This window comes from Antennarius striatus, chromosome 9, assembly GCF_040054535.1.
Source record: "Antennarius striatus isolate MH-2024 chromosome 9, ASM4005453v1, whole genome shotgun sequence".
Lineage (NCBI taxonomy): Eukaryota > Metazoa > Chordata > Actinopteri > Lophiiformes > Antennariidae > Antennarius > Antennarius striatus.
This window is the reverse complement of record NC_090784.1, coordinates 4,612,446-4,635,390: the sequence shown is the minus strand read 5'-3', so window position 1 is coordinate 4,635,390 and position 22,945 is coordinate 4,612,446. Positions and strand designations below refer to the sequence as shown.

Here is a 22,945-nt window from a genome sequence, read left to right as displayed (position 1 = left end):
AGATTATTACTGCAATAAACGCTTTCGTTGGCGTGGAGATAAAAACCCCCAAAACAAAACAAATCCATTTTCACTGCAACAACCAATCAGGGTCACTTAATCGAGCAGCAGTATACACAATACAACCCAATGTCTAACTTCACCAGAACAACATGTCCTTCCTCTAGCCTGTCCTGTTGCCTGCCCTCGGGGGGAGGTAGATGCTCTACCTACAAACATTCAGCATCTGCCTCCCATCCCATCTGATCCGAGCAGACGGCTGACTGATTCCTGCAGTCCCAGACACACACACACACACACACACACACACACACACACACACACACACACACACACACACACACACACACACACACACACACACACACACACACACACACACACACACACACACACACACCTGTAAACCCTGCATCACTTCCACCTTTCACACAGAAGCAGTAAACGCATCCTGATCATCCATTAGCTGCTAAAGTGGATTGCTGGCATCTGAAATGATCAATAATGAAATGAAATTATGCCTGGCTTTAACAGAGCCCAGTCATTGGTAGGTCTATTGATAAAAACGCTGCTGCAAATATTACAGATATTCAATTACTTTCTCAAATATGTAATGAAAGGACTGTGCAATGAAGGCAGGCTGTTATTTCCCACAGGTCAGATAATCGCTGCAAAGCCGTACGAATGTAATAACTGAGTTGCCGTCAGCTCATCGTTTGCGAACCCCGAGTGCACATTGATGTAACATCCAGTTATCCCTTGACCTGGTATAGCTTTCACTTAATAATTCCATGGTCTTAACAGATGAATCATGTCTAGATTACAACATTCCCATACCAGGAGCCCTTAGCGGGGCCCGCTGTCCTCAGTCTCCCTCCCTCCTCTAGTCTCCTCTCATCAACAGGGGGGGCTGAGGAGAAGAGATACGGCCCTCTGTTTCCTATCTCAAGCAGACATGAAGCCCTTCAGCCTTGAAATCTGAGTAATTCAGCCGGCGTCCACCTCCTCATTCCGCTCTCCACTCGTTTCAATAGGAGAGGACGACTCAGAGGTCGTCTCTGACGTCTGCAGCGCAAACAGCTCCGCTGCCAATCAGCGGCCGGAAGGATGGTATCCATACAGTTCAAGGAAAATGTATGATGGTGTAAAATGTTTAAAGGTGACAATAATTCTTAATTATGATATCCTGTAGATGAATGATTCAGATATTCTCACCACAAACTGACTGATACAGGAATGCATCATGGGATAGAAAAGTCTACATACATGCCAATCATATATTCGTATTCCCTGAACTGCAGTAAAGAGAACACCGACTGGAGCGGATGTGTCACACTTATCAACTGGTTGGCGAGTGTGTCTCTTTGTAGTGTGTCTGTCAGGCATGAAGCGGCGGTGACCTGAAAGCTGGACGGACTGGCTCGCTACCAGGTCACTGCGCTCCAGTATCAGCCCCACCAGAGTGGAGCCACTGGTGGGGGTGTGACAGCAGAATGTGTGATGAAACCAAGAGGAAAACTTTTTTTTAAGAAGCTATTCCTAATTCTCTTTATAAATAAAGCCAACATTTAAAAAAAGAAAGAAGGTACTAAACTCAATATCTTGCATTACTGAAACTATTTACATCTTTCTACATACCGGCGTCTACATCTTCCCACTGACCCCCCCATCTGTCTCCCCTCCCTCTCTGACCCCAGTCAGCCCTGGATGTCTTCTTACCTCCGTCCTCCTCATCGAAGGAGTTCATGCAGGGGAAATAGACAGCCAGAGCTTCAAAGGATGCAGACAGGCTCATCTTGCTCTGGGAGCGCTGGATACGCATCCCTGGAGCTGCAGCGGAGGTATCGTGGCCCTGCCTGCCCATGTTTACCGCCAGTCGTCCTTGTCAATGCGGAGAATCGAAAGGAGCTACAACTCAGCTTTTCCTAGGTCGTACCGGTCAAGGTTTCTAAATCGATTTTAAATCTGCTTGAGAGATGGATAAAGCACCCTGCGCCGTGGCGTCAGCGTTATCATCTAGTCTGCTCCAGGATGTTCTGAAGGCTGCATCTTATAGGAGGAGGGACATGAGAACGTTGCTTCAGCAGCAGAGTCTTGTGCTGTCTGGGTCTGACGTCTCTGCTGCACCTCTTTCTTCAGGGGGGAGGGGAGGGGAGGGAAGAGAGCTGCAGCACCCTCCGCCAATCAGGGACCGAGGCTGCTCAGGCGCACCTCAGCTGTGGATGAACAAGCTCTACAGAGACACTGAGCCCCCCCCCCCCCCACGCCCTCCCCAGCTCATTTTTTTTAAACTGATGTCCTATTATTCGCTCTCTCCGTTCTGTCCCTCCTATGCTGCTTTGTTTCTTTTGTGCTACTCATTACTGCTATTTTCCTTTTCTCCACATCCCTGTTCCATCCATTCTCCTCTCCCCCATCTTATCCACAGAGGCCAGTGAAAACAAGCTGTCATTACGTCTGCCAACAGCCCCCCACCCCCCCACCCAGTGAGGCGGCCTCAACCACATGGCGATCACTAAAAGTTCACGTGCCAAACTCTGCTACTTGATTTTTCAGCTATACGCCAGCTGTGTGGGAACAGATCCCATTTTTTTTTTCTTTTCTTGTCTTTTCATAGTTTCTGAAAATGAGAAATCACGTAGATGATTATATTCACATGCACCGAAAACCTCCCGTTCTATCCTCCTCTCACTGCTTCTGGGTTTTTCAATCAGAAACCAAACTACAACAATGAAACCAGCTCTTTGTTTCGATTATGGTCAACCTAAACCAAACATGAAACTTTTTGAGTGTATTTTTTATCGTCTGTTGATAGAAGGGGCGAGATTCAGAAAGAAGCAAGAGGCGATAAGAGAAAACAGTTCCTTATAGGTGGTCTCTGGGAGTCTCATTAATCTGTGTGGTGTGGCACGTGAGGGAAACACATATAGAAACGTATGGCTCTAAACTAAACTTCAGTCCATCTGCTTTCTGTCACGTGTGCAGCTTTTCTTAAACTCTGCTGCTTTGACGCATTGCCAGAGAAGAAACCTTTTTTTTTTTTTTTGGTCTAAATATGCTTTTGCCAGAAGAGGCACAGAAAATTTCAATTATAGTATGTCTGTGCACCGGTATTAATGCGTCCAACTCCCTTTAGTGTCATGCACTAAACACAGAAGCTCAAACGAGAAGATGCAGGTTTCATCTGGGTCAGTACAGCCAAAAACAACACTTCACATTTACAAGGGGATCAAGAACACTTGGTTACAAAAGGATACGGCCAACTGGGTCAGAATTAATTAAAGATTCTTTTTTTTTGCAAGAGGACACAAGTTAGAGCACCTGCTGACCCACATATCCCCTTTATTTTCATGAATTTTTACAGCATGGGTTAGTTATAGGAGATGATTCTGCTGGTTTTCAGCCTACCGAGCAGCATCGCCCTCCTGGATAAGGACGTCACAATCATCACTCCAGTTCAGACTGAGTTAAAGCTAACAGGAGGTTCTGGAAAATATGACCTTTGAAAAAGCGTATTTGATCTTAAAGCGAATGCTGCCACGTGTCCTCGTGGAAACCTGATTACATTCCGTGCCCATTTATGTTTCAAAACTTTGTTTCCAATCAGGGTTGTGAACTGAAGACTTTTCATTACTTTTCTCTCAGATAAACAGAAACCTGAACATCTTTGCCTCTGCAGCAAGACAAACAGTGTAGGAGGTGCCTCGACAAACATAATTATAATAATTGTTAGTTTTCAGACCCCCTGACTCTCATCACTCATCACCTGGTTTCCATGTGGAGGACGTCGAAGGCTTTCTGAGCTAAATAATACAACACTAAGGACTTTAAGGTTAATGAATGTGAGCCATTCAATGATGGATCAAAAACCTCTGCCAGCTGCTTCTTTGTCAAACCATACTTATTATTGGATGAACTTGTTTGATTCTGTGAAATGACACAAAGCAAACAGCAATGTTAACAATACACTTGCGTGGCAAAAAAATAATCACAGCTCTGTCTGAAATTTCAGCAAAATGCGTCAACTTGCATACGATGAACACACATTTGGCACGTGCTGCAACTCTGGTACACTTTATTTTTATACGTTCACCCACTGCACAAAGACAGGTGGGAGGGAAGACACATCTTTACATTTGTCACTGTGTTGTGAGCACAACACCTGACACGCGAACCCCGAACAGGAAAGCAGGTTAATTACATTTGCAAACCTCTTCGATGAAGCGCATCTATCTGAGTTCAAGGGCTCTGCGCCTCACATGAGGTCACAAAGAAACTCGTATTTTCCATAATGACAGTCAACATCTCTGACAAATTAAAAGCCCATTTATAGAGTTCACAATTCTGCCTGAAGAAAAGTAGAACACAAGGAAACTCTTCAAGTGTGAGACCGTTTCCTGCTGTACATTGAACTTTCCTCTGTGGAGCAAATTTCATACATAAAAATAGACAATACGGCCGACGAATCAACTGGGAAGTTGCTCTCAGATGGTCTTCTTCTGGTCTGCTTTAGGATAAAAACTGATTTCCCAACAAACGATTACAGCAGAGAGACGTGGAGATGTGGAAACTGTGCAACGTATTTGGTTTCATTCCAAGCTGTGACGAACCAACTCCACCGTGACTGCACCACTAGAAATCCCAACCACCTCAGAGGGAAGGAATCTTGAAAATCTGGCTGATTCCACTACAACAACAGAGCGTAATATCCCAGAAGTCATAAGTAAGCAGGCGTCTCTGGCAGGCGGCACAGATCAGTGGCCGGAGCCTCTGGACGACTTCCTGATTAATGGGCCCCAGAGGGCCGAGCGTCAGAGAGCAGCTCTGGTCCTACACACTGTAAACACAGCCTAATGGAGGGCTCTAACCCGGCACTCACATGAACGGGCAAAGGCAAACACGCCAGCACATGCACACAGGTAGAGAAACACGCCATCTCCGTTTACATTCCCAGCTGCCAGCCTTGATGCAGCCCAGTCCCGTCTAGAAGTCCCGTTTCCCCTCATCTGGCTGGAATATGAGGAGCAGGAAGGACGTTACCGAATGATCTGGGAAATCATGTTTGAGTTTGGACCGTGAAATCTACATTTAATTGTTTTTGTGTTAGGGTTTCAATTAAATGATAGTACCGACCTTACATAAATATCAAAATATCACCTGTTAAAAATGTTAGGATGAGCGTGTTAGCTTAGCAGTTACCTACATGCACATCAAATGCAAATAAAGCAATTTTCATATTCTGAATTGGTTCGCTAGCTGTCCTGCTATTTTCACTGATGAGTCGCTGGAACACACAGTAGAACCTCCACGTACGACTTATTTGAGATACGAGCCGCTGTTCCGTCCAGATTTTTATCGGACATTCAAGTGACAATCAGAGATATGAGTCGTGATTTGAGACGCCGCGGCTAGTTGGCGGATGGATACAACATCAGTGAGACCGGATCTCGTTCTCATTGGTCAAGTAAAGATGCACCTCGTGTGTTCTTGTGACTTTTATGTTTCTTTTCACGCTTTATCATTGTTTACTTTACTTATATATTATTAATACATATACAGGTAAAGTCTGGGGGAATACTGGTTGATAAAAATGTGGGTTTTTAAAAAATATAATTTAGGGGGTTTGGGGCTTTTGTTCAAGACTGGACTGGATTGAAATGATTTTAATTTCTGATTTCTGACCATTTTGCACTTGAAATAGTGCACCGAGACATAAACTAAACTGTGCAGGCAGCCCAACAAATATTTCTAGATAATATAACAGCTTAAGTTTCATCCATAATTAAAGACTTCACGCCGATGCATGATCACACTCTATGTCCCGCCATCCTCTTCACACCTTCCCTTGACAGAGTTCACTCCTTCAGAGAGAGGTGTGAACCGAGGCAGGGCTGTTTGAAACGTGACAGGCAGGAGATTCTGTCCTCTGGCGATTGTGCCCCATTTAGTGGTGCAAACACTGAAGGTAGAACAGATGAACGGAGAGAACAGAGGCCTAATGTGGCAAAGATTTGTCTTATCTGTACAAACAAAAGATGAAAAACCACCACTGACATCATTCCAGCTGATTTATTTCTGTTTTACAGCCACAACAATAATTTGTAAAACCTGGCATGTGAATATTGCAACACAAATGTGTCAGACAAGAACGAGTCACACTGAAAGAGGAAGCAATAATACTTTTGACCGCTTCTATGAGGAGCAGAAACATCACGCTCAAACTCCATGACTAAACTAAACCGCGGTTTTTATCTTAATGCACGTCATCAGCTTCCCCTTTAGCTGACAGCTGCGGAGCGGAGTTATCACCATTTAAAGACAAAAACAATCCCAACAGGAGGGGATATTATTAGCTACAGCTAGAAACCCAGAAATGAAAATATTTTATCAGTCTAGTTCAGAGGCATAAATGCAAGGAAATGTAAAGCATGGCTTTACAAGTGTATTCTCAACTGGATGCAAGCCTCCAGCAAACGTCCTGGTTTTTGCGAAATAGAAAATGACAGAATAATATCCTGCATTACATCACAATGCTAACGGTATAGATATTGTAAAGAGCATGTTGTGTTCTGAGGCTCTCGCCCTCGCCTGCAGACTTACTGTACATGGAGCCCCAAAGGGGTTCGTATTGAAACATCAGTAAATCATGTTCCTGCATAATTACGGCATTAAAAAAATAAAAACTGAATTTGCAAAACAAGAACATTGGTTCTGAGAGACACCATGTACTCCTCTCTATGTGAAAACAGGATATTTAGTCCAGCGACAGACACTCGTGAATAAACATGAAGTCATCAGTGAAGCTAAAGCACTTCAGATACAGCGAGATTCACTTGTGAATATTTAAATCCTACGTACGGTGAGCACACCTAAAGAAGGCCAAACTGTTGTCCAAAAATACGTGAGGAGAAATGAGTCTGAATTTATCAGACACTTGTTTTTAGTTTTTCTAGCTTCACATTCATGTCACTGCAACGCCTAGGATAATAAAAATAACCAAACACAGCCCAAGACTGTCTTTTACTGTGTTTTATGATGACCCATGTGATTTTGCTTCAGGTGCATTGTTGCCATAGAAACACAAACCTTACCCCTGCAAAATTGGGTTCCTATGCCATCCTATGGCAGGTTTAAAGTACACAGTGACTTGCAATCAAAAGATGATGAAAGCTGTCTGGAGTCTGGGATCCAGAGCAAATCTGTGCGGCTTTCAGAAATATTGACAGATGATGTCATGTTTGATTCATATCACATTTAGTCATGATTGACAACTTCCGTCCTTGCTTTCCGAGTCTCGGACATTCTAATGACAAAATGAAATATGTGTCTCGGTGAGTATTTGAAGGTCACTTCCCTGTCTTCAACACTATCCTGTTTGGTTGTCATAATTTAGTAAACTAGGAGTCTGGGCATTATTTCAGGTAAAGAAAGAACGTATTTTACTCTAGTTTAAGTCATAAAAGGTGTTGACACAGTATTTTTTTCATACGTTAGGTTATCATTTCAGCCATGTGACTTGTTTCTGCTCCACCTCCCAGACGGCGAGGCCGACCGTGACAAAAGGTCTCATCTGAGCCATCGCAGTGCAGGAAATGAAACTGAGATTTTTGGTTTTGAAACTCTATTTTTTAGTCTTAACTCATTTTCAACATCATTACTGCTTGTGAATTTTTTTTTTTTTACCATATTGTCATCTTAGTCCCGAATAAACAGTTTAATTAACCTTTTTCATCATAGGTACATGAATTACAATGAACTCAAGTCTGCTCTTACAGGACGTCCAGATGTCTGATGACCTGCTGCATAAACTAAACAAAGAACCGTGCCAATAGTACGGTGGATACTAAACAGTCACTGGGATTGAATCTGCTTTTAATCTAATAAACCATGAAAATGAGTACTGATGTGTTCAGGGAGCATCCTGAACAGCAGGAAGAAACAGGACTGTGGTTTATCACTTCATGGAGAGTCTATCTCCACATGTTTTTCTACCTTTTAGAGCACATAGATTACTTCAAACTCGGCCGAGGCTCAACTGAGAGCTCAGGCCGATTAGCATCCAAGGGTCCTCCAGAGAAATAAAGTCACACAGTTGGAGAGAAGCAGGTGGGGAATGCAGAGCTGATGGAAATGCAAAGGTGAAATGAGAGAGAGGTAAAAGACAGAACGGATTTCATGGTAGAGATACGGACGAATAAGTCAGGTTGAGGAGGCGCGCGGCGGGGGCTGCGGTGTCCCAGCCTCCTGCACCTGTGCTGCTGCTGCCGCTGCCGCCTTCCCATCATGCATCATCCTGAGAGCAGCATGTCTGCTTCGGGGCCCCCGGGACATTAATTAGCAGCCTCAGCTAGCAGAGGAGCTGCTGAGATAGGCGGCCGACTCAACTCAAGATAAATTACCTCGGCTAGAAGCTCAAAGTTCAGCTATTTTACCACATAGAAAACAGGCTGTGTGAGGACTTTGGAGGTCCAGAACTACGTCAGTACGTGGACTAGATGGTGGAGGAGGAGGAAAGAAAGCTAGAACTAGTTTCATGTATGATAAACACTGTTTTTTTTTTGACGGGCAAAAGAAAGACAAATGTTTGACACGCTTACAGTTTACTCTTCACACCTAGGCGCCTCCTCTGATCCCTTCATATCGTGTGTTTACACCAACAGAGTAAATGTCAGAGCTTCATCCTTCTCTTTCTAACACATTTTCAACTAAGGAAATGTCACTGGGTGCGACCGGTGAGTTATTCTTAGTTTCAGGTAGAAAGTAGGACAAATTCCCAAGAATCCCTGCTGGAATACTTCATTTCCAGCCACTTCTCCACAGTATTTCCATCATTTTCCTGTTTCTATATCACTGTAGCCTTGTCTGTTTTATCTATTAAGGCACTATTTCCTCTATTTCTGCCCGGCTCAAGCTTGCACTTGATCATGTTTCTGTCAGGACATGGGTAGAATGTGTCTAGGACAAATAACTGAAGAGTTGCTGCTGGTTACAAGCTACAAGTACCCACAAAGGAAGTACAGTCTGAACCTGCAGGATGGAGGAGAAGGTCAAAGCATCGCAGGAGGGAGGTTTATTTTAAGTTAGGTTTAATGCTCTTGCAGAGCCATGTCTGCATGAACAAGTACCCAGAATGCTGTTCATGTCCTACAAACACAAACTTAAAGGTAGGAGATCCGATACACAGAAGTAAAGGTATGTTGAAAATGTGTTTTTCTAGGGAATGTGTGCTGCAAGAACACATCAAACCTACCCCAAGGAGTACCTCACCCACTAATGACTCACTCCAAGCTGCAACTGGGACCAGCAGATCAATATTGTGAAATGCTGACATCTTTAGCAGCATATTTTGGAAATGCGGGGGGGGGGGCACTCTGGAATTGTGGAGGGAAAACAAGCCTCTTTCTCAGACACCAATCACAAGGAATAAAATACCGGAGCAATGCCCAGATAAATGCATACAAATGGATTTTCAAAAGGATTTAGTGTTGCTGTTTGCTTTCTGCTGAGTCAGGGTGTGGAGCAGCAGTTTGGTCAGGGGGTGGGGGGGACTGGGAATAAGCCACTCTCTATTGAGCCTAAAACATAATGTACCAGGGGCCGCAGGACTGCTGACGGCTGGGAAAATGGGGGATCATAAATCAACTGGATGTTTGAGGTTGCTGGTGATGATCAGCGTAACACCGATGAAGCTCCTAAACACACTTGCATGAGCTTATTATTGATTTCTATGTTAATTTATTTATGCTTTTTCAAGTCCAAGCTAAACATGTGCCGACTGAAATATTTCTGTAACCATGTGACCACACTGTTAATGAACTAGTTAATAGTTCATAATTAATGTAGTTTCTTTATAGATAATAAATTGGGAAATCTCATTAGTCAAGGCACAGGTTCCCGTCCTTTCATGTGAAACTGTCTCATTAAATCATATCCTCTATTTTTGAGCATCACCGATCAGATGAAGTCACTGGAACCTCTCTAATGTTTTTACCAGAGGCTGTTGGAGATGTTCTGTTCTGCTGCATTATTTGCTCTGTGCTGCCCTCTTGCATTCAGGTCCTGTTATGGATCTATGGATGTCTTCCAAACATTATCCTATGGGGCCTTAAGCAAAATTGCACTTGACAAAAATCCCTTCAGACGTGATCAGCAGCCACCACTGATCTCTGCATTCAGATCGCTCACCTGAAGAAACAGACCTACATATTTATACAAGTGATAATTCAATAAATGAAAGGCCTGGGTTAAAAATAAAAGAAGTACACAATGTACTATAAGTTTCACAAATACATGTTCTGTTGTGGGACCTGCGATGCGCTGGCGACGCAGCCGGAGTGTACCCTCCCTCTCTACGGATAGCACACTGGGATCGGCTCCAGCAGCGTCCATGACACATATTTCATCTTATCTTCAACTAGATGAATGAACGAATGAATGTTCTGTAGACCGATAGGGAAACTGACAGATAGTAAAGTAGCTGTTTCAGTCTGACCTTTCAAAGTAATTCACAACACAACTCCATCATTCATTCAATCATTCATTCATTCATTCATGCAAAGGCCAACATGCAAGGTGCAGCCTGTTCTTCAGGACCAACACTCACACATTTGGAGCTATGTAGGACACAGCATCTTTCTCAAGGACACTCGACATGTGGACTGCAATAACTGGGTGACCACTACACAACCTTGATTGCATTATTACTGCTTGTTCTACTATCTATAGATAATATTGTCATTGCGATTGCTCCTTGATTGCTTAACCCTTGAGAACCCACACCCATTTATCCTTACAGGAAAATTATGTGGGTTATACCAAAAGACCAAGTGGACCATATAGAACACATTTCTGTGTTCTATATGGTCCACTTGGTCAACATTTAGCAGCTCGTTCTTAAAATCGATCTTCCTTTGAGTGTGGCCCACCATCAGGTGACGAGCCTCTCAGATAGCATGAAGCAAAGTAGGGCAAAAGTCAGCCTGGCAGTGTTTGCGCTGGTGCAAAAACAGCTCTCAAATGTTGGAAGGCAGAATGATGCACTCTCTCCTCAGCTCCATCTGATGCACTTAGATGTACTGAGTAAAATATTAATAGCTCCAGGAGATTCAGGGATCTGCAGCGTCTGCATTGGGGGAAGAGTCTGTCCTATACGAATGGGGTCTGGAAATAAAAACTGAAACACAGGTCAGCTGAATTTGGTCCTTCCAAAGACTCCTCCTGCTCAGCTACATCATCAACCACTGAGAACCAGTTTCACGATTAATAAATAAATTACAGGGAGACTTCGCTGAAACCAAATATGAAAGGTTATCATGCTGACTGTCATATGGATGTAACTGATAAGTAGAATTTAAGTCAGCGCCTTAGAGATAAGGCATTTGTCCATGTGCCAGTGAAATCACGAGTCAGCGGTGCCCCGCAGCGCCACGTGAGCACGCCGACATGCCTCATCATACATCTGTCTCTGCATTCATCGACACACACTCGTCCTGACAGAAAGTGCCGCCGAGTAAAAGTCATTATTGACCACTTTAAGTCTGAATAGACAAAATGAATAGGTGATGAATGCTTAGAAATTCACCTCACACACAATATCACACACAGCAAGGGGAAGTGTTCTGAAAGAGTGACCCCCAAGCTCCACAAACACCCTCAAAAAAATGTTTTTCTAGTCTAGCGTCTTCTATTCTGCTTAAACTGGTTATCAGACACATTTTAAAAGAAACAAACATAAGAAAAAAAATGTCCACAGAAGCAAAAATGTAACGGTTTCAGCTGCAGACAAAAAGATGCTGCTGCTCAGCACAACACGCCGCTTCATATTTACTGCATTTGAACACATTTGCACACACGCTCAAGACGCTCCGTAGTTTCAGGCAGCTCTACACAGAGAAATCAGACAGGAGATCATCGTAACACAACACGACCGGCTGAGGTCATTATGTGGTAGGAAGAGCAAAAGCTGCTGCAGCTGCATTACATTTTTCCAAAATGAAATTATGAGCAAAGCAACAATAAATAATCAGCACTGCACCTGGAAAAAAAAGAATAAAACAAAACAGTATCTGCTTGAGGAATAAGAAGGAAAGGGAATAAAAAGGGAGCTGGGACAGACGTAGGAGAGGGTTTCCAAGACAGCTGTCACCTAAAAGAGAAAAGAAAAGATGTGAGGAGAGGGCGTGAGCTGAAAGGCCTTCTAGATGGAAAATAAAGAATGCTGCAGGAGACAGGGCAGCAGAGTTAGAATGATATTCAGCATAGGAACAAAGTAAACCCACAGACGGGTCACAGGGCAGATGCATGTGTGGACACAGGTGAGGAGCTCTCGGTTCTTACCTGTTTGGCTGAGCTGGGAGGTGCTCCGGCTCTTGCGTGACATGCCGACCATGGCCTGCATTTTGGCACCAATGCTGGAGCGCCTCTTCTTGTCGTCAGTGCCTACCGTGCCGACCGCCGTGTCCGACTGGCTGCCGTCCGTCTTCTCCAGATTACACATGTCGCCGCTGATGCTTGTGCTCTTGGTCATGTTCATTCCACCCGACGAGCCCATCTGCCTGTTTTTCATTTTGGATGCAAAGTCACTGTCAGCCACCGCCGTTCACAGGGAGGCAGGAGGACGAGGACAGAGAGGAGAGGACAGGGTGGAGGACAGAGGTAGAGGAAGACAGTGGACAGGATGTCGGAGGACGGGTGATGGAGGGAGAGGAGAGGAGGAGAGGGTAAAGGAAGGATCGAAGGAGAGGAGGAGGTGTGGGGTGGACAGGAGACAGGGACAGAGTTCAGGTACATGAGGTCATGACTTACAGTATAACAGAGTTCAGGCTTAAAGCGGATGTGTTATGAGCTGACCCTCATGATCATGTGATGAAATGTAAATGTGATAAAGTCAAGTTCATTTCACTTCTTAACTTGCGCAGTAAATTTAATTTTTGTCATTTTTTAAGCAATACTATCAAAGAGTTTCTTGTAAACAAACACCAGAGACGTTATCAGGGTTTCTGTAGTATTGTTGTAGTATCAGAGTTTTTTATGTGTACAGTATATCATTTATAGCTGTTAAATTCTATTTTTGCCATATACTGAATATGATTTTGTGATATGAAATGTACTTTTTTTTAAAAATATAATCTACTTTTTTTTTTTTATCACATTTTTGGATGAATACTGACGATTATTATGGACTATTTTAAAACAAAGAAATTCTAACCTAACCTATATTTGTGTTTGTCTGTGGGTTTTTTTTATATCTTATATTTTTTATAAAAACTGAACTAAAGCACAAGTCGTATCTTTACTCCCGTTTATGTTCAACTTGTGATGACTTGTCTTCCATGTTCTTAAACATGTAATATTTTCTAACCTTGTTTCTTGTGGCTCTGACAAATAAAAAATCCTTCCTTTCTTGCTTTCTGGAGTGACTGGCTGCTCTGCGGCCGAGTCCTGACACACATTTATTTTACACAAAAATAAAAATCAGCAGCAGCAGCAGCAGCATTATTATCCAGCAAGGAAATAGGCCATTGTCCGAATTAGGGTCTTATTTTAGCTCTGCTGGTGAAATAATCTCTAGGAGACAAATGAGATTCTGTATCATGGGCTCAGCATTGCTAATAGGATGAGTGAGGTGCAGAGCCCTCAGGCTGAGGCTCATTAATTAGAGCCTGAGCTCCATCATTCAGCTCCGTTATAATGACGACTTCTAGAGAGCAACACAGAGTAAAATGGAAGAAGAACCAATGCATGTCGACAGGCGACTTCATCAAAAACGTACTTCAGTTAAGCTCCTTGAAATTCCGCTTTGATATCGTCGACATTATTTTTCAAGTCGTATCAAACTCAAAAAAAGTGATTAAAAGTAATAAAGATTACATCTGATATTGTTACATGGATTTTGAATGCAGGCAACAATGGTGCCTCGCCTTGAGGAGGACGGTGAGTACAGTAATAAACTGACATAGTACAGACTTGACATAGCAGTTTTTTAAAGATACGAGCCGTCGCTCGGTCCATATTTTTGCTTGCCATAGTTGATGGATGGACACAACATCAGCTCAGATCCCGTCCTTGTTCGTGGAGTAAAAACATAGCTAGTGTGTCCTCGTGACATTTGCGTTTCTTTTCATACTTTATCATTATTTTCGTAACTTATATTATTACACAGGAAGAATATGCATGCATGTCTGTTGGTTGATAAAAAAAATATGTTTTTTTAAAATAATTTAAGTATTTTGGGGCTTTTTACAAGCCTGAAATGGATTAAAATGATATTAGTTATTCTAAATTGGGTAAAGTTCAGTTTAGATACGAGTTGTTTGACCTACAAGCTCAATCACGTGACAAATTAAACTCATATTTCTATTACTGTGTTGCTTTTAAATTAAATGTTAGCTCTCGATAAAGCTCTAGCATTCGTGCTTCCATGCCGACCTGTAGCATTCATATCATGATATAAATGTCAAACAGCTGGACAGACAAAGTTAATAAATTATCATTTGCACTAAATCATCATACGAGTGTATGAGAGCTAAGGAGCGACTGCTCTCTCCTTTTGTCACTCCTCTCCCTAAATAAAATCTAAATCGTGCTCCTGTCCTTAACGCTGATCTTTTGGAGGATTGGGTGTCATATTTGGGTCGTCACCAGGCATTGAAAAAAGTTAAATGTGTTATTAACAGCAGCACAAGCTTTTTCATCTCAGTGTCTGTTTAAAGCCCTTTGTTTATGGTCTGCCAGTGAGTTCTGTTATGGATCAGCCGGTACCTTAATCCATAAATATCGAATGCTTATTGTGGGATTAGTGCCTTTGATCAGCTAATGCAGCCTGGATCTTTGAAGCTGACTCCAAAGGCCTCGACTGCTGATCCACCACAGGCCAACGTGGTGCAGCTGACATTCTAAAATATGCTCTCTGTCATCGCAGTCAGGCTGCATTTCATCTGATGGACGCAGGCGCGCTAACGCCACCTCCTCCATTACATCAAATATCCGCAAGATGGCAAGGTCAGCTGCACCGGGGTGTTGTTGCCTCTACGGATTACTGAGGTTAGAACCGATGAACGCAGACGAGCAAGGAGCACACACACTCCCAGGAGTTGAAAAAATTAGGTGTGATGATTTCATCTGATGAGGTGATTGTTCTTCCTGTGCACAAACTGTACAGATAACACGTTGTACCTCTTGTGGAGCAAAATTTAATTGGCATAGTAGTAAAACTTAAAATGTCAACCTGTTCCTCGACAGAACCAGTCAAATAGATAAACTGCTGGTCAAACTGGACGCGCTGCAGCGATCAAACTGACTGAATGTAAAAACAACCCCCCCCCACCCCACCCCTCTCCCTCTCTGAACAGGTCTTGGCACTCTGGCTGGTCTTGCTGTGTGCATGTCCTTGCTTGGAAAGCAGGAAGTCTCTGAGGATTCCAGATTTTCAACCTCCACCCAAAGAACACAGTGTTCCTCTTCATTATGATTTCTCACCAGGCATTTTCATTTAGGCCAAGATTTTCTAAACAAATCAAACTTGATTTTTTTGTTGTTGTCATCTTGTTAAAGTGCGGACAACATCATCACATCGACATATATCTGACGTCGTTATCGTCAAAACACAATTTTTTTTTTAATCATCCCAAACAGACGCATATCTGCAAAATGAAACCCTGCAGTGTACTCTGAGTAGGGTCGTATTATGTTTAGCTATTGTTACCCCCCCCCATGTGTGATGTTTACCCAGTTAGGACAAAGATCACAGATGCTGTACGTGCAGCATGTGAGCTGCATCCTGTTGTTATCCTGTCGTCTTCTTGGCCTTTCACAGAGAATCACTGCTTCTTTATCAGGCGAGGCAGACAAACTGCTTCCCATGTTAACTAGTCCTGGCTGTACCTTTATCATGAATACATGGCTGTCAACATGGCTCCAAGGTTTTTCATCATAGACTGAAGTGATTAACTCCAGCCAGAAGTTTACCTTCAAGAGGTATTGCCAACCTGGAGTTAGATGAGCTAGGCTCTTTCCTTCCACTGCTGATCAACCATCCTCCCTTAAATCACCAGTCTTTACTCTTCCTCAGGTGATGAGAAAACACATGGGCAACGTTGTTGGACTGAAGAAATACGGAGTAAAAGATGTAATCTGTGATTTACAGGTGATGCTTGAAGCCTCTTAACTGCACACCCTGACAACCAGTGGACACATCAGCGTGTGTTCATTTTAAAAACCCTAACACAGCTATCAAGATGTTTGTATGCCACACTGATTTGAACAAATATTTTTGAACATGCAACAGATGTATATTTACACTGTGACCTCAATACACAGTGGATGAGTCAGAGGTAAAAGTAGCTCGTGGCTTTCATGCAGAGATGAGCAGAGCTGCGAATGAACGGTTCATCACTTAAAGCAGATATAATCTTATTCATCACACCTCCTACTCCTCAAATGATCTCCAGAAACAGAGATAATTATTTTTTTTCTGTGAGCGTTATTGATCCTGAGGCTCTCACTGTAAGGCTTGGGTTTATCATAAGGGCTTATATGAGGCGTCACCAGCAGCGCTTACATAACGACACATGGAAAAGAAGGGGACTGTTTGTAATCACAGTAAGAATAGAGCCAATCATACCGCCAAGCATGTGACAATGAAGAACAACACATGGGATATAAGTCAATAATAATAATAATAATAATAATAATAATAATAATAATAATAATAATAATAATAATAATAATAATAATAATAATAATAATAATAATAATAATAATAACTAGAACCAAGGCAGTTACAGACTGCAACATCCCGCGACACCCCTGAATTCAAAATTTTATCCTGACCTACTTACATAGGTCAAAGATCAAAGCTACTTCTCTGACCTACTTTCATTGATCAAAGCACTAGCTTTGATCTATGGCCTTCTCCCTCATCTTTATAACTTATGTGGTTCCTGAGTGTACAAGTTAAAATTTGGCCCTTGACCTAGTTTTCTCAAAGTCCAAGTCCTCATCTTATTTTCATCCCCTTAGCAGCCCGAGTAATGTGTTTTTTGCTTCATCTTTCTATCTGCAACTGTTGCGAAGATATTTGGTGGACTATCGGACGAATCGACAAACACACGAACACTGACAAATATAATACATCACCGCTTTGAAGCAGGATGTAATAATAATAATAATAATAATAATAATAATAATAATAATAATAATAATAATAATAATAATAATAATAATAATAATAATAATAGAACCAATAATAATAATAATGATGATGATATCGATAATAATAATAATAATAATAATAATAATAATAATAATAATAATAATAATAATAATAATAATAATAATAATAATAATAATAATATTAACATTTACTTGGATATATTTAAATAGTGCATTCCTCTGTGTACATGTAACCATTTAGAAGTTACACAACTAAAAGTACTTTAATAAATATGAAACAGCATTAGAAATGCTGCATCTTCGTGAAGGAAAAAGATTAAATAGACATATTCAATCGATTACATGATAATTCAAGTATGTATATATAGATCAACTTCCATGAATCAGCATATATACATCCTCATCATGCGTGTGTGTGTGTGTGTGTGTGTGTGTGTGTGTGTGTGTGTGTGTGTGTGTGTGTGTGTGTGTGTGTGTGTGTGTGTGTGTGTCTGTGCTGAGCTTTGAATTGGTTTCAAGCTTTTTCTCATGATGCATTATAATAAATTATGCAAGTTGAGTTTTACTTCACTGACTGAACAACTGCAACATGTTGAGGCTAATTTCATTACTATTTTATGATATAGTGTGTGCAGTTGCCCTACTCACATACACAGTACATCCCCATTAAATCTGATGAGAGTGTATTCTTGACATGCTAGTGTAACTCATCACGTGTGTTGTCCCAGACAAGCAGAATGTGTAAAGTCCCAGATGTGGTGAAAAGTAGAGATAATGTAGATTTATACTGTAGCTGTCATGAGGGAGATGGGTTGATCACAGAGTTTCTGGGTTAATCCAAGTCACTTTCAGTCAAGAAAGAAAAGACAGTGTTTGAGGTTGGATTGCAGCCCAATTAATCCATGAAGTATTCACAGAGGCAGGTATTTTAATCATGATAAAACAACAGTTCCCAGTAACTTCACTGAAAGTGAGCTAAAGTGTTACACAGACAGAAATGGCATGTTGAGGAGAAGGCAGCAGATTATGGGAGGTTTGGGATGACAAGTTGCAGATCTGGAGTGACACTCTAGGACACAGCGTTGGACACACACAGAGAGACATGACATCCAAGCACGTAGCAGTCCAGACAACAAGTAAAGCCACACACACACACACACACACACACACACACACACACACACACACGCACACACACACACACACACACACCACAGCCTCAACAGACAACACAGCGCTAGTCACACGTTTGTCTACTGGTGCTCATGTGTGCCTGTAGATGCAGTAAGTATCTCTGTTGATCTGCTCACATCTCCCATGCGCAATTGGCCACCTACACAAGGGCGGAGTGTTTTCTTAATCTGACTGTACACACTGGTGCAGAATTAATCACACAGAGTAGGCTCTAGCATGTGTTCCTCCAGGCAAACTAAAATCAATCCAGCTGTGAACGTGATTTGATGGAGAAGCCAACCTATTAGGATGGTAAACTAAGCTCTTATCCCACTGTGAGACCCTAAATCTATCTGTTATTGGCATATATTTTACTCCAGCCAGTCAAACATTATTCAAAAATGAAGCTATACTCCTGTGGTCGCCACAAATTTTAAGTATTGTGATAAGAATTCAGTCTGAACATGCGCAAACCAAATTAGCCTTCATACACCAGCTCAAAAAGAAAACACAGTCATACATTCAGTCATGTATGTGTGATGATTACAATGACACACACACACACACACACAAACACACACACACACACACACACACACACACACACACACACACACACACACACACACACACACACACACACACACACACACACACACACAAATACTTCTCATGCTGCATGGCAAAATAAAGATACTTCATCATATCTCTGACTTTAATTATACTCTCCTTAGAGGCAGGAGAAAGTCACCGTAATGTAATTGGACAGACGCTTGGCAACCACCGTTGGCAACGACTTCCAGTGTCAGCAGGTTTGCAAAGAACATTTCCTCTTCTACACATTCAGTAAATGGGGTCCACGTTAGTATGGAGATACTTTATCATTTTTTCAAATTGAAATTGTGTATAATTATTTGTTCAATTGCAAGTAATTCACCATAGGGTGAATACAAGAAGACTCTCAATATTCCTGAATTAAACTGGTTGAAGTCACCTTCCTTCGTGTTTCTATTACTCCTTTCTTAAAGCCTGTATAAACAGGCTTTAACAGGCTTTATATTCCTGCAAGGTCTTGATGTCTCAGCCTTGAAAATGAACCTACTTGCATGGATACATGAAAAATGTGATTGTCTTTGTGATGTGGGCTCTGTGCTGAAGACTGTGATTTAAGTCTGAACAGGCTGCGTTGTGATATTTGTCTAATTTATTATTAGTAAGGGTTCATTAATAGGAACACAGTTAGATATTTCATGGGATGGTCGACTGCTTTGCACATAGTTTGACCGTGCAGGAGTCAGCGGGTGGCTGGGGGGGTCTACACTTAGAGACAACACGTTACCTGAGGTCAGTCTCTGAGATACTCCTCTGGCGCAAGTCCTCCTCCTTCTCCAGCAAATTCTCCTGATGATCCTTTTCTGTCTCTACTCCCTCCCCCGATTCCTCCCCCTCTCCCTGCAATCGTACATCTTCACCCGCCCGTCTACCTTCCTCTCCATCCCCTACACCCGCCTCCTCCTCTAGCACTTCTCCTAAATGCTCATCCCCTTCACGAGACTGGCTCCTCGACTGCGACTGGCTGAAGTCGGAGACAGATGAAAGAGCAGCACATGCAAAGCAGAGAGAAAACCACACAAAGCATGAATATAGTCAAAAACAAGAGAAAGACCGACAGAAAACAGTGACATGGGGTGGCCGAGGTCAAACACAGACCTAATCAAACGAAAACAGAGATGTAGATGTTCCATAAAAACGTCATGCAAATAAATACAAGCAAACACCCAAAGAAAAGTTGTATGTTGTGTGTGTTTCCAGAGATGGACAAACTACCACCACAGCTTGAATGAGCAAGTTCAATCATTTGGTTCCAGATGTTTCTTTTTTTCTTTTTTTTTTAAGGAGCCAAACTTGAACTCATCACAGTGAGAAAATGACACTGGTTGCATTTTTCTCTTCAAGTTTAACCAAGTGCAAACCATTTCAAAGCTGAAAATGTCTGGACATGGCAATGTATTGTATGTGGAAAGTTCACAGCTGAGGAGGATTTGTCCACTCCTGGTAACAGCCTGAGGAGTTTCTGACTGAGATCAAGTTTGTTGTGCCCCAATGGACGTCAGCCTACCGGATTTTGCGGTTTCCTTGCGGCCTTTCTGATTGGACAGACATGTAGCTCGTGCTGCTGAATCGAGAGGCACTACTGGTTCTCGACACAGCGGACACGTCGCTTACATCGCTGTCCGACGACTTGGCTGACAGGTTGTCAGATCCTCGCGGATCTCTGCCTGAACGCTGCAGAGAGAACACAAACAATAAAAGATACAGAAAAGATGATTATCAACTCCGACTTGCTGTACAACAGAGAAAATACTGCACCAAAAGGAATAATTTCAACATAAGATGTCAAATATAAACTTTAATATAACCGACAGGTGGCCACATCAAAATACATATCATTGTAGTTCAGTTTTGCTTCGAGCAAACACAACTTTCTGCGACTGCATTCAAGTCAAAACCTACTTTCAAGACTGTTTCCTGTAACGGAGACATCTGCATTCGAGGAACTATTTTCTTTCTGTAAATATATCAGAGTGTTTCTAATTCTATCAAAACATACAACACTTGGTTGGCACATTTGTACTAAACAAACTTTACTCTGAGCTTCATTAAAGGCTTAACTCGGATCAGCATATTTGTAAAACTAGATTTGTCTACAGAATCTTGTGTACACTTTATGTGTTTAATAGCTGGTGGCTAAGAGTGTTCAGATTTCTTGTTTAATAACGGAGGGAACATTGTTTGGTACGGGCGCTGCCAAGGGAGATATTGTAGAACAGACAAGGATAAGTCACAAGTGAATCCGCTTTTTATAGGCTTGCAAACACATTGAGTGCTGCTGATGCAATAGTTTGCATACCACTGACTTAAAAGGAGAGCTGGACACACAGCCTCAGTCTTGTACGACTTGGCTCAGACAGCAGACACTGGGCTCAGGCCAGGTTCTCTAAACACGCTCAGGATCTCTTCAGAACAATGTAGTAAACACTTGACTCTGCAAGCTCTCACTGTCAAAATCCTTCAGTTTACGATAAAAGGCTTAAAGGCTCACTTCACCCAAATGACAAGGAGAAAACACATGTCCTCCCCTTACCTCTGGTCGTATACAGCCCCACCAGTAATGCTGGTTCTAAAGTATTCTGTTTCGTTTGTTTAAAGCATTAAATCACGATTGTCTCCTTTTATTTACCTTTCCCCTGCTACTCAAAATACTTTCAAGAGCTTATACTGATAATACGGCTTATTATTTTATCCATCAATAACTGTTGAATCCAAAGGCCTGGGAAGTATCCCAAGTTGTCCTTAAGGCATCATTTTCGGGAAGCCAGGTTGCTGCAGAGTTATATTTCATTACTGAAATGTCACAGCACAGCAGCTGCATGGCTCACTAGCATTAGGTGGAGTTACATAGTGTTTAATGTAGGTGGAACCGACATGTTAAAAACACTGCAGCTTAACTGTTTACCAACCTTTGAGCTGCTGAGTTGAGTGTTTTCCTCCTTTGGTATGTTTGTACGAGTCTACAGTATGTACACTGGAGTAGACCTTAATGTGCATATGCAGTGATGTTGATATTTGCATGTGTACATGCTTGACTGCATGCAAAGCACCATATGGCCAATGCATAGTGCAGCCATGCAAACAGTTTAGCTTAGGCTCGTGTTCAGTGAGGTGAACGTCCAGCATATCTGTGTAGGTGTTTTTACCTTGTGGTAGTCCTGCTCCAGCCTGGAGTCGGAGCCCGCTCCCTGCTTGTACTTGTTCATCTTCAGTTTCATCTGCCTGGTCCGCTCCTCCATGTCCATACCTAGAGACAGAGATAAAGGACGGTGAGGCGGTGGGGGCCAAACGCATCCAGGAAAGGCCTGATGGATAGACATACTGCTGTGTTGAGAGGCAAGCTTCTGCTGAGCTATGAGCCATGGCCTATGACAAGGACAGGTCTAATGGGAGAAAGCAGCATGGTTGGCTGTAGTAAAAGCTGCTAACCATAAACTATGGTTCACATCCGACAGCTACACCTAGGACCATTTCACTTTATGTGGAAATTTAGGTCTTAATGTCATTTCAATTGAATGAATCACTTCAAAATTTACAATTTACTAATTACTATTGCATAATATATCAACTGTTGATACTAAAATAACCACTATTTGCACACTGCTATTGACCCATGTTTGGATACGCTGTACATCTAGATAACAGCCAGTGAAATTTCATGTTGATATGAGTATTTCTTTGCTGTTTCACTGCTCGGGCGCATCATTTTGCTTACCTATGGTCATAAATCATATTCAAGTGTTACCGCCACAGCAAATTTCTTTAAATATAATTAAGAAATGAAAATTACACAACCTCAATCATTTTCTTTAGAGGTAAGAAAACCAGTGCAGTGTATAAAAAGAAGATTTTGTGTATCTAACAGAGGTAAAACACAAAAATAAAACCTCACAAGAAAGCTTCCGCTGAAACTATTACTTTAGCTAACTGTTCACAACCTAACCAGAAGTGTCAGGCTGCAGCTGTCAGCTCCATTCTCTCCACTTGC

The 22,945-nt window shown here is 42.1% G+C and overlaps 1 protein-coding gene across 1 annotated transcript in view; it reads right to left on the bottom strand.

Annotated features, from left to right (window-relative positions):
* Positions 1-22,945, bottom strand: part of rims2a (regulating synaptic membrane exocytosis 2a) — a 126,017-nt gene that overhangs the window by 3,829 nt on the left and 99,243 nt on the right. The window contains exons 25-28 of the mRNA XM_068323160.1: positions 22,104-22,204; positions 20,465-20,631; positions 19,685-19,921; positions 12,337-12,554 (exon numbers count right to left, since the gene is read on the bottom strand). Coding sequence (XP_068179261.1) covers positions 12,337-12,554; positions 19,685-19,921; positions 20,465-20,631; positions 22,104-22,204 — 723 coding nt within the window. The remainder of the gene's footprint in view (positions 1-12,336; positions 12,555-19,684; positions 19,922-20,464; positions 20,632-22,103; positions 22,205-22,945) is intronic.